This window comes from Ambystoma mexicanum, chromosome 1p, assembly GCF_040938575.1.
Source record: "Ambystoma mexicanum isolate Mex_15411 chromosome 1p, UKY_AmexF1_1, whole genome shotgun sequence".
Taxonomy (NCBI): Eukaryota; Metazoa; Chordata; class Amphibia; order Caudata; family Ambystomatidae; genus Ambystoma; species Ambystoma mexicanum.
In genome coordinates, this window is record NC_090921.1 from 155,248,426 (window position 1) to 155,261,468 (window position 13,043).

Genomic DNA, 13,043 nt, shown 5'->3' on the forward strand with positions numbered 1-13,043 from the left:
CATCATGCATGTGGACAAGATGGTGCTGTGCACTGCCTGTAGGCAGTCTTGCAAACATGTGTCTGGTGGATCCTGCTTTGCATCATTGCATTGTCAGTTCAGGGGAACATCATTGTGTTACTTTTTACAGTGATTCAATTGGGACGCCAACCTGCATCAGCTGATGACGGGGCTCCACGCTCCATGTCCCCCACTCCCTCGATTGCCTCCATCCCGATGGTGCTTGCACAGGTCTCCTCCCAGCGCTGCATCTTGATGGGGGAGGCCGCACCACCACCTGTTGCCATCCCCTGGCTACGGTTAACAGAGAGGATGTTGCGGCTGCGTAAGCGCAGGTCGTCCCAGCGCTTCCGGACATCTTTCACTGTGTGCGGGGTGGTGCCAACGGCACTCACTTTCGCCGCCACCTCCGCCCATATCTATTTTTTCCACTGCATTGCAATGTTGCCGCATGTCATCGGAGAAGACAACATCCCCATTTTCTACCAGCGGGTCTGTCAGCATGTTGAGCTCCTCTTCTGAGAAGCGCTCCTTGCGCAAGCATGCAGCACCCTTTTTTAGTGCCTTGGGCATTGTAATATGCTGCAAGTATATAATGGGACAGGTGTGGTGGTGATATGGGTCCTGGTTACAGAGGATGGCAATGTATTGTGTTTTTAAAGATGGCCGCCGTGCTCTTTCCCGTTTCTGTGCGATGACGCTACTTCTGGTTCCGCTTAATAATGGTCACCGCTAATGCCGGCGGCATGGATGGCGGTGGAGCTATTTGCGCTTCGCGCTATGCCGGTAAGGGTGATTTTTCGCCCTTTACCAGCAGGGCGGTAAGGTCCTTACCGGCATGGAGCAAAGCTCGTGCCAGCGTACTCTTAATCGCCCTCTAATAGCCGTCTTGAAGCAACACGGACACAGTATTTGCTCTGTGACGGTAAGGGCTGTTCTTTACCTCCATACTCGTTTGACTCAGACTTTCCTTAGTTTCATTTAGGTAGGGAAATCCCACCTCAGCAAAGGGCAAGTTAGGCCTTTTTCCAACCTAACATGTACATTAATAAAGTGTTTTATTTTGAACTTTGAATCTGTTGCCTGTGTCATGCTCCGTGATGCCTTCACATGAGGAAGAAAGGGAGCTACTTGGTCATAGCATTAGTTGCGAGGGCCAAGGAAAAAATACCGCAAGGATTCCAGCAGAAGCAACTTGACAGGTGCCAGATAATGGGAAGATGTGGACTCGAAAGACACCAGACTCCGTTTAGTCTGCCATTAACACATTTCCAACCAAATCTTGTGAGAGCTGCCAATTCTCTGTCATGAGGCCTATACCTGCTCCGTCAGTATGTTCTCTTTTCCTAGCAGACATACTTCCCAAAGCTCCCGATTGCTTTGGGCGCATGCCTTCCCCTGTTCCTCAGCTGTACCATGAATTTGAGTCTCTCATGCACGCCCAGATTCCGCTCTGCGTAATTCCCTCTGTGCACTTACCAGTGTTTCCTCACGGAGAAGGATCCCAGAAGGTACAGGCTGGAGAAGCAGATTGGGACGTATTGTTGTATGAATCCAAGGTGGGAAGGGCGAAATGGGCAAGTTGCAGTGGCATGGTGCAATGCAATAATAGCCACCAGACACCATTTGAACTACAGAAAATGCTGCTCATACTTGGGGGATACTTGCATGAGCAAACATGCACGGTGTAGCAGTGGTCACATATTAAACATGCTCAGTCCATACGGCCTGGTTTGCCCTTCAAAGTAATCCTCAACCCCAGGGGTAGGGTATAACTCTGCTACTCAAACTGAGCATACTTGCCCACCTGTAGACTTGTATCTCTGCCTTCTTTTGAGACCGCTTCTCAGTTGTGCTGACCTTGTATCACTGCCCCTGTTTTAGACATACGGGGCCTCATTACACGATAGGCGGTAAGGGTTAACGGTCACCGGTAATGGTACCGGTGATCGTTAACCCTTACCGCCTTACTACGAGGTCCCTTAGCGGGTTGGTACTTTAACGCCTGCTTTTAGCAGGCGTTAAAAACCAACCCGCTAAGGGACCTTGGTGCTAATTATGGCACCGCAAATTTGCGGTACCGTAATTAGCACCTTCCCCATTCCCATTATGCCCTATGGGGCAAAAATGGGAATGGGGAAGGGCAATGGTGGAAGGGGGAATTACCGCCCCGCCAACCTTGGAATAGGGCGGTAATTCCCCTTTCCACCAAGGCGGTGCCGGTATTTTACCGGCATGGACCAAGGTGCTATTACCGTGTAATGAGGCCCACGGTCTGCACCTTATGCTCAACATATATCTTCCATGCCCCTGCTTCTGTGCCATGTCAAGGCGGATTCTGCTTCACAGTTTGTTCCTGCTCCAGAGCCTAAGGCAGCAGCCACATTCTTTGGTCAGAGATCTACCTATTAGCCACCCGGTGTCCAGCCATTATCTTGCGTCCAGGAGACCTCTGTGAGCTTTGACTTGGAATGAGAGACCCCTGTGAGTCTGACTCAAAAGCCAAACCCATGAGAATGAACTCTGAAAACGCCCATCGCTTCGGCCCTCCACAGATTTCACTGCCACATTTATTATGTGTCATAATAACATAATTATGTTAAAAGTCAAAGGGGATTACTGTTAGGGAGAATTCTCTGTTAAGGCTAATTTCCCAAACCTAGTGAGTCCCCCAGCAGCTTTGCTGGATTTTTGGGGTTTATTTTTTTCTCCTGCTAAGAGTGAGACTCTTTTTCTCCCACTCTTAGACATGATTTGAGATATCCTTTGACTTTGTAATGTGTTTTATGGGCTATGGGGTCTTTTACTCCATAGGGCTTCATGTGTTTTTGGTATGTGTGTTACACAGCAACCTCCGTGCCGTAACATAGGGGTGTCATAGTGACCCCCAAACATAGACTCCGTACCCTGGGACTGACTACTGTCTCCCAGGGCATGTAAAGTCACCATTGGCTTCACTAGTCCTAAATTGTGAACAGAACCAGTACAAACCATCATATTGTGGGCGTACTGGTAGGGGCAATTTGATTGCCCCTGGGTCTGTTGTTCGAGGGGGCACTGACCAGTCCCCCCTGAGCGAGTTTTGGTTTGTGGCAGTGGATACTACTTTTTATATTCGACCGCAAATATATTCCTATGGGATTTTCCCATTGTTCGAGGCTAATCCTTTTTAACATAGCCTCAAACATACCGCCTGTTTATTTATTTAATATTAATTCACCGGTTGGTATTTTTTACCAGAACTCGGTTCCAAAATGGCATTTGTGTTCGCTTCTGTGACTCCAACCCGAAGTTGAGCCCTTTGTTCCACTTTTGGTGGGCTTCTGCACAGAAGCCCTCCAAAGTGGTGCCACTCTGTCTGGGTACCACAGAGGGTGTGGGAGGGGGTTTAGGCACCCTGGACTGAGTTGCCTCGGCAACTCAAGTCACACTCTTGTGTGATTGGCCCAGTGGTGAGCCGCCTGGCTCACCACTTAGCATGTTTGAGTGACAGCTAGGACTGATAAATGGGGGTTTTCTGCATAAAAGCAGGGCTTTGGGGACTGGGACTTCAGAAGTCGCCACAGGACCAAAGAATCCGAAGAGGGAGAAGCTGAGCCGACCTGCAACGACGACACCACTGGTGGAGCCCTGCTGAACCGACTCACCACTTCTTCCAACGACAGAGGAGATCTTCATCCCGAAGAGTCTTCTTCCTTTGATTGGTGGGGATAACCAGTTTGCCCGCCTTTTCCCCTTCCCGGATCATCTCATGGCCGCCTTGCCTGTGCCAAGCACCCCGGCAACCGGGATACCATGTTTTACCACTACCGCAAATAAAAGGGTAGTACCTTTTAACCGGAGAACTCCGCGGCTGGTTTCTTCCCTGGCAGTGCAACGACCTTCAGCTTTCCTCCACGTCGAGATCCTCTCTTCCTCTGGACGACGCTGCGACTTGCATCCACTGACAGGAACAACCAACCGGCCCCGCTGGAGGCTTCTCTCCACTTTCAAGGTACTGTGTCCGCCTGGCCTCCCTCGCAACGGTCTGTGTGGGGTGTCTCGTAAATCCTCATCTTACCACTTGGGTTGGCCCTAGGCTGGCTAACTGAACTTTTCTGAGCTGAACTGATTCCTTTTTAAACTCTCTGCAAGACTTTCCAAGCCTTTTAAACTGTGTGATCTTGGGCGCATTGGTGTTCTACTCTCTCCAAGAGGGAGCCTGGCCTCTGAACATTTTGCTCACAAGTAGACTTTGATTTTCCTGTCTTGCTGAGTGCTTCTAAAGTATTGTGTTGTGTGCTGTTCCTAATTTCTGCCTTTTCCCTCACTGTTTCTTAACTTATTGGAGTGCCATCTTTAGTTAAGCGCTCACCTCTGTCTGGAAATAAGTGGTGTTAACTAAAACTTTTCTAATAAGGAATAATGGATGTATATATATTAATAGTGACTGTGTTTTTTTAACTTGCTTACAATAATAGTGCTAGAGTGTCTCTAAGTGTGTCTTTAAATAAATAATTATATACTTGATACCAAAGCTCTGGTCAGTGTTTACTTGTGCTACTGTATTTTGGTACCTATCTTGTATATTCTATATACTGTCTAACTCTTCTTGAGAGAAGTCTGGCTGCTCAGCCACAGCTACCAGGTAAATCTGGGTGGTACAGACTGCTACCAATTGGGTTTACTGCCAACCCCTGTAGTCTTAAGCCTTTTGCAGTGGTCCCTAAGGAAACTGCACGGGTTTCTGCCTAACAATTACAAACAACGAAAAAGGCTACAGTTGACAAAAGTGACACTATGATAATGGAATATCGTGTTTTCCCTCATATTGTAAGAGTTTAAAACAAAATACAGACAAGAGGTAGAGGACAACCAATATTGCACCAATGTCACAGCCATGTATGCTTTAGAAAATGCACATGTATACATAATATTCCATAATGGATGATTGCATATGCTCATACGGTTCGAGAGCATCTATCCTTGAAAACTGCATTTAGTTTCATTAGCTGACACCCCACTGAGACCACCAATCTGACCAAAGTCTTTTTTATTTGATTTTAACTTTCTAAGGATTTCCATATCCAACAACAATGAGGCATTGACACGTGTGGGAAACCAGAAGGTGTCTCATCCACTAGTCCCGGGGATCTGTCATCCAGGTGGGCAGGACACGGCCCTTGCTTTTGGATGCAGTTCCTGGGGGTAGACCAGTGCAGGAGGATCCCCTGGGTGAGGGGTCTTCAGGGAGTAGGAATGGGACACCGGATGGTGAGACGTGGTATCCTCTTCCTTGTAACACCTTTCTCCCTGCCTACCTGGTAGGATATTTAGGAACTTTAACCCACCCCACCCTCCTTTTACAACACAAACACTTTATCACTGACAGCCTGCTCTAAGGGAAAATAGACTAACACATGAGCCATGTACCTGACATGTCCCACTACCATGGTCAGGCGAGTTCAGGAAATTATCGACAATCACTCACACCTGACTTTCATTACACTTCCCCACACTGATAAAAGGTGGAGCACGAGAGCACACTCTGAGCGAGGCAAAACACACAAGGAAATAGCATTTCCAAGATGGCAGTTTAACGAGAGAAGAAAGACGGTGAAACAGAAAAGGATAACCAGGAGGGAAGTACTCTTAACCTTTTCAACAAGAAACCATTGCTTTCATAAGTTCGAAAGATTGGAAAACATAAGACCAGGAAAACAGGCTGAAGAATCTTGCATTGTGTGTCGGAGATACCCAGGGCCTTCCTGCGTCAATAATCAAGGCTGGGAGAATCACCAGCCACTGTGGTACTGTCCTTGGCTCCAAGAACAAAGCAGCGTCCGTGAAATCAACACAGCCAGTGATTTGGGGAGACCGATACAAAACCGGTCTGTGTTGAAGCCAAGGTTGCATGGAGTAACATTGTATGGTGAGCACTGTAAAAAGCATTGTTAAAACGCGTATGATAAGATACACGAGCAAAGTTAAACTGCTGATGAGTGATTGAACTTCAATACAAGCTACAATACCTTTGACAGAGTGGTCCGACACCGCCTGGGGCTCAATCGAAGGTCTCTAAGGTATCCACCAGATGAGTAACGAAAGTAGATACATTTGATCTCAGCCGGGCGGAGAGAGATCATTTGAAAGTGAGCGAATAAATGTGAATCAAAGTGGTCCTGCGACAGGTCAAGCAAAATCCTGCGCACAGTCAAAAGTCTTTGGTCTTGATGAAATAGAGAAAGTTTTGAAAAATACAGGAATCTGGTTCGAGCCCAGCAGAGGGAGACCAATTGAAGTTTTTGTGTTAAACGGAGTCTGAGCACAGCTTAGGGGGATCCGGCTGTACCGGTTATCACCCAAGAAGATTGTGTTAAAGTGGGTCTGAGCCCAGCAGAGGGGGACCCGTGGTGAATCGAAAATCACCCAAGAAGTTGTACATGAGAATCCTGAGGAAAAGGGTCTTTTGAAAGTTTGTTTGTCGTATATGGCCCGCTGAAGTAAGAGACTTTGAATGGCAAAGAGACTTTGGTACAGAAGGCCCTGATACTGAGATATGAACTGCAACCTTGTGCTAGAGAAGTCACAAACTGTGCTAAGCTTGAGTGTACCGCTTTGTACCATGCTGAAAACGTGGGGAAGGGAAGCCAACGGGTTGAATATCCTGACATATCATTTCTTGAACAGTTTTCTTTTGCATAACATTGCTTCCCACACTATTTGCATTTAGAAGTAAGGATTGGCAATAGGTTTATTAGTATAGGCCTTTTCATTTTGACAAGACACCACTAGGACTGTGTTATTATTTGACGGTTGTAGCTTGCTCCCATCTTTATATTTAGGATTAGATAGGTGTTCTTCAAACCCAGTTGAAGTTCAATAAACACTCTTTAACTGTGATCGCTTGTGTCTGTCTTACTGTTTGATACCATGGGCCTCATTACGAGACCGGCGGTAACCTGCCGGTTTTTCGGCTCGGTTACCGCCGGACTCGTATTACCATTCCGCCTCCGTGATTCTAGGAATTACCGGGGCATTACAACCCCGGTGACCCGGTAATTCCGGAGGCGGAATTCGGTAAATCCTCATTCCCATTGAGTACCATAGGACTCAATGGTAATGGAGAAGTGGAAACACCGGCACCATACCATCTCGTGATGGTGCCGGTGTTTCCACGTCTGCCTGCAGGCGGGTGTTTAACTCGCCAGGTCAGACCTGGCGGGAACACCACCTCCCGCCTGCAGGACTCGAGATCGGGCGGTCCGGAAATAACAGTGGCGGCGGGTTTACCGCCACTGTTATTTCCGCACCGCCCAACCCGTAATGAGGCCCCATGCCTTCCTTAAACACGCCATTTTGATCCAGTAGATAATTCAGTACTAGAGTCTGTTTTTAATATGACTGATGTGTACTTGTCCTGGTATACGAAAGCTGAAGGCCTTTTATTCTGTTTTAGATATACATTGCAGAAAATGACTGGTCAAAAGGATGACTTGCTTACCCTTCCATGTAGAACTTCAGAATTGTCTTTTACAGATTCACATCACCTGTAAATATTCCCACCTCTCGGGTGGCATCCCCAGCCTAAAAAGTGGGAATATTCAAAAGTATGTGAATGCATATTAAATAAAAAAGCTTGCTGGAGAGGTTAAAGCTATATGATGGTGCATCAAAGCATGCAGTGAAAAAAATAAAACTGAGAGGCACTGTGATACCAATTATGCGACAGAATGATGTAACATCAGGTCGCATTGACCAACACATGTGCACCATCCTAGGCGATATATGGCCTGGCAGCTGAGCTATATCCATACAAGACATAGTATCCATTATGTCCCTTGCTGGTATTTCCGACAGACTTGACACTTATATGAACGTTGGACAGCATTGTAGTAACACTGAGCCTGTTGGGGAGATGCCACATGGGCTCATAATGATTGTCAGCGCAAAGGGAAAATAGCTAGTGGCTTCTTCTGGACCAAAAACATGCAGCCAAAGTCTGCTATTCACGGTGTCTGACTCTCTAATACAAGGGTCTAAAAGTTGGGTCCTGCAGACCTTACTCTATTCCATGTTTTCAGGATATCCACATACATCTGAATACAGGTAATCTGGTGAGAGATCAAGTTATCCCATTTGGTTGGGGTTCTCAAGGACCACAGTTAAAGACTCCAGTTCTAGTAATTGTGCATGTTCGTGCTTTCTGTGAGTGTTTGGGGTTTTTCAGGACAAGACAGGGAGACCCGTTCTCTAGTAATGTGATCTTTCTGTGAAGGATTGGGGTTCTAAAGAGTCTAACTTGGAGACCCATGCACTATAAATTGGTTGATCTTGCTTCTGTCTTAGGTTTCAGTGGATCCAGACTTAACTGGATACTCAAATCCTCCCAACCCTGCATATTCCTGTGCACCCCTTCTCCCACTTACTTTTCTGATGCTTGTTTAGCTTGAGCTACAGAGGTGTTGGTAGTGGTCTGTGGTTTTAGGATTCCTCGAACTGGCTTCTGGTTGCCTATGCTGCTTGACCCTGGCAATACCGGCTCCTGTGTCTTCTCCATGCTTCACTATCTGCCACCTGAAAGACAGAACATATACGTCTTCCAACAAGCATAGGTGCCATCATCATAAGAATCTATGGTCACGTCCTAGAAGGATGTCCCTATACTAAGAACGTGGAAAGATATAATCAAATGCATCCCAGTACAAAGGAACTGTAATGACATATATCAGAGCTAAATTTCCTAATGTACTCAATTTCTGCTACTATTCTGCTACTGGACCTTTATGGTACATTACATTACTATTTTTCAGTACTGACAATCTATAAAGTACCTCAAGTCAGTTGACTCAAGGGACCAACATGTTAGAAAAACAGTTTAACAGCATCTAAATTAACACTACCTGGCCTAAAATGTATTTACATTCTGCGTTTTAAAACAGGAGAAATAGAAAAGAAGAGCCTCACAGGTTTCTGCAATTCAATACACATTCAAAGGGTCTTATTCCCAATAGCAATATAAGCTAAGGAAACTGGCCGTCTCTGGTACTTATTCATAGGGATGGATGTAGTACTGAAAGGCCCTCAGCTTAGGGCTCCAACTCCAACCCTAATCAATGATTCCATGGGAATTGACTTACCTTTAATACTATCACTTCATTCGTTTGCTTCTTTCTCCTATTGTAGATCAGCCCTCCTGCTTTAGATGAGTGCAACCGCCAACTCCTCTCACCCCCACACACACTGGTATTGGTATACGTGTGAGGGCCTGGCCTTCAACACTCTTAAGTGAATATGGTGACAGGCAGCCCCAATGTTTTGGGAGTTTGCCTGTATATGAAATACATGCTAACATATATATCATATACATATATATCATTAGTAGATCATCAGCCAACTAGGCCCTCACAAGTATAGTGAAGTGCAGAGACTCTTGTAAATGCCATGGGTGTAAATAGTTGTACTTCAATAAACTAAAGGGCAACTTAACCTCAGCAATCTTCATCTGGGAGCAGGATTGTGAGGATTCTAAGCGGCAGGCCTATCTCATTCCCCATAGCCACTTGCCAGGGACATACAAGAGCCTTAGAGAATCCCCACGTAGGTGGTGGTTCAAAAGTGCCCCATTTTCACTCATAATAACTGCATAGAAGCAAGAGCAAAGCAGAGAGCAGGCCCACAGCATCTCCCAAAAGCTATGATATCTGACCATTTCCCATTGCCTTGGAGTAAATTTGTGCATCTGGCAGTTGAGGTAGGGCTTCTGGGTCACAACCATTCAGGGGTGGGTACTGTGGCTGAAACAAGCCAAGGACTTTGCATCTTTGTTTTCACCACTACTGTAACTGTGGCCAAGCGCTCAAAGTCAAGTACTGATGACCAAGCTTTTAGGGGGGCTGTGTGGAACAGCTATATATATAATAACACAATTCTTATCACCGGTCTAATAAGGTTCCATGCCTGGTTCTGGGAACCATCAAGATGGTGACTCAGGATTTTGGTGCCACCACCAACCCAGTGGATGGTGGGCCTGTGGACTATATGAGGAGGATCACCTAGTCACATTCCTTCTTCTCCTGTCACATGGCAAAGTACAATGACAGGGCTCCATTGCAGTCCAGTCCTGAAGTCCCTGACCCTCCCCACTCTACCAACCAGTTGGGACTGGTTAGCCTAAAACCACTGAAGCTTCACAAACCACTGGGAATACCATGCAGGGCAGTTATAAGGCATCTCCTGCAAACCACTCCCAAATAAGAGATCTTTAAGCTCTCTCAGAGTACAACACACTTTTTAATGTAGAAAAACCCACTTGCCCCCTTAAATTGAGTCAGTTTTATTCACCGAGGGGTTGATAGCTAGTGTTTTAGCAAAGTTAGAAATGAACCCACAACATCAGAACAGTAATTGCAAGGTTTCAAAGACACGTCTGGTGAACCAGCAAGTCACACTGACACGTTTTTTGTTTTTTTTAACTGCAGATTGTTTCACACAGAAGACAAAGGTATCGATGCATTTCTGTGTAACATTTGTTGGGGCCGTGCAGATAAGGGTATATTTCTAATGAGATTTTGGGGTAGTGTGGAGTGAAGGTGGATTGGGGAAGTAGAATGGGACTTTGGGGGCTGGCTCCCCAGGAGCAAATGCCACGAAAAAAGGTAGTGAAATGGCCACTGCTCAGGGGTGTACCAGATCCAGTATTGTCTCCAGGCCAAGCAGTCTGTCGCTGAGATACAATTTTGTTGTGCATCAACAAAGTATTTCCACAACTTGCCAAGTGTATCCCCAGTATTTAAATCACACACTGTGTGCAAGCTGTGAGTCCTGTGCTGACTGTGAGGAGGTTGTGTCCTCGTGGCTCCTGATTCTAAAGTCAGTTTACTGCAGCGTGGGAGTCCTGTTTCTATTTCCATCAAAAATACCAAGGAACTCCTCTTAAACACTGCGCATGCACGTAATGCAAGCTGTGTGTCCTGTGTCTTGTGCCTGGGGACATGCGACGGGCGACCGGACCTATTTTCTAAAACTGTTGTGCTGGTAAGACATTATTAATTTGCTTATTGATAGAGGTTCCTCTTGAACATCGTAGTGTGCCCAGAAAGAAAGGAACTCACAACACTTTGAAGTGCGTACAGTACAACTCTCTCATCCATACAAACTTCTGCTCATATACAAAAACAAACAAACATCGGTGGCAACTGCGGAGCGTTTTGGCTCTTTGAGCTCCGATCGATTAATAAACATTCGAAGCTTGCCTTTGAATGGAAGAGACTCTCTCGCCAAGGCAGATCGTTTTCCAACTATCTATGTGCAACATCCACAATACTGTTTTGAAAGTTTGATTATGTTACTTGAAAATACACCGGTTGCGACTTTGGAGTGAGTTACCCTTTGAGCAACAGAGGCCCAAGGCAACGGCGGGCTCGTTCAACTTCAGCCGAGAAAGAGTCTCACGTTCTGCTTGGCAACAAATGACTTTACTTATGTGGATAAAGTAGCTGCCGGACTATATTTGTGCCAAAGGCTGCTTTGTGTTCCCACTGTGACTGTGGAGCTTTGCTCTTTGAGCAGCGTTGGAGCTCTATCAAATTTGCATTATTTATCATTAACTGTTTACTTGAACGAAGATGACTATGGGCCTCATTACACGGTAGGCGGTAAGGGTTTACCGGTACCGGTATTTTACCGGTACCGGTAAATCCTTACCGCATTACTACGAGGTCCCTTTGCGGGTTGGGGAATTTAACGCCTGCTTTTTGCAGGCGTTAAAAACCAACCCGCAAAGGGACCAGGGTGCTAATTACAGTACCGCAATTTGCGGTGCCGTAATTAGCACCTTCCCCATTCCCATTATGCCCTATGGGGAAAAAATGGGAATGGGGAAGGGCAATGGGGGAAGGGGGAATTACCGCCCCACCAACCTTGGAATAGGGCGGTAATTCCCCTTTCCACCAAGGCAGTGCCGGTATTTTACCGGCATGGACCAAGGTGCTAATAGCACCTTGGTCCACCGCCATCCATGTAATGAGGCCCTAAATATTGATTGCCAAATACTCAAAGACACGTTTGTGTGCTGGTGCATGCAAGATTGCTTTGAGTTCCCGCTGTGACTGCGGAGCATCGCTCTTTGAGCAGCATTGGAACTCAATCAATTTGAATTATTTGACAATACTTGTTGAATACTCGCAGACACGTCTGTGTGTCGGGGCTTGTGAGGCTGTTTTCAGTTCCCGCTTTTACTGCGGAGCATAGCTCTTTGAGCAGCGTTGGAGCTCAAACAACTTGAATTATTTGACAATAATTGCTTACCACAACGACCATTGTTTGCATATGGATTGATGAATACTTGAGGCATGTCTGATTGTCGGATAATTTGTCGCATCATACAAGTTACAGCTGCGATTGAAAATTGACTTGGACTCACCATTAATCACTGTTTCTGCTTGAGAGTCATGGTAACAGTGTGCATTTGAAAGGCTTATATGGTGTACTTAATTTGTGATTTAAATTAAGCCACAATGGCTCGGATTAACAGTTGTCCAAAAGCATGGCGCTGACTACATGTTTGCTAAAGACTGGAATGCCAAAACATATAGTTACCACAAGGGCTTCTGTAGTATTGAAATCAACGCCCCTGAAACCATCTCCAGTGAATGCCACAAAACGCAAATTGCTGGGCCAAGGGAACTTAGCAAGCGATAAATAAAAGTGTGTGTTGGAGATTTTTGTATACTGTGTCCAAATTTGAGTACCCATTCACTAGTGGTTGGTAACACCAAAACAGTTATATCAGACACACCTTTAGTGGAACCTGAAATGGAGACCGGCAATCGAGCTCTATTAAGGACGTGAAAATCACTGACACACAAATGATTTTGCTTGACGAGACATGTCCAGCTATATCGATTTTCATTATAGATGTCGTTGATTTGGTTACACAAGATGTCTCAATAGAGAAGCAAGTAGTAGTTTGTCAATTTAATGCTAGCATACCAGAGAGAACACGAGGAGCTGCGCATTCGCCCAAGTCCATAGCGTCCACACCGGGTCAATTTGTGGGAAAT

The 13,043-nt window shown here is 45.9% G+C and overlaps 1 protein-coding gene across 4 annotated transcripts in view; it reads right to left on the bottom strand.

Moving 5' to 3' along the window:
• The window catches only part of LOC138567454 (protein phosphatase inhibitor 2-like), a 2,745,435-nt gene that overhangs the window by 2,019,820 nt on the left and 712,572 nt on the right, over positions 1-13,043 (bottom strand). For all 4 annotated transcript variants that reach the window (XM_069645683.1, XM_069645676.1, XM_069645667.1 and 1 more), the window contains one exon: positions 8,409-8,556. In XM_069645683.1, the coding sequence (XP_069501784.1) occupies positions 8,409-8,539 (131 nt within the window). In that variant the 5' untranslated portion in view covers positions 8,540-8,556. The remainder of the gene's footprint in view (positions 1-8,408; positions 8,557-13,043) is intronic.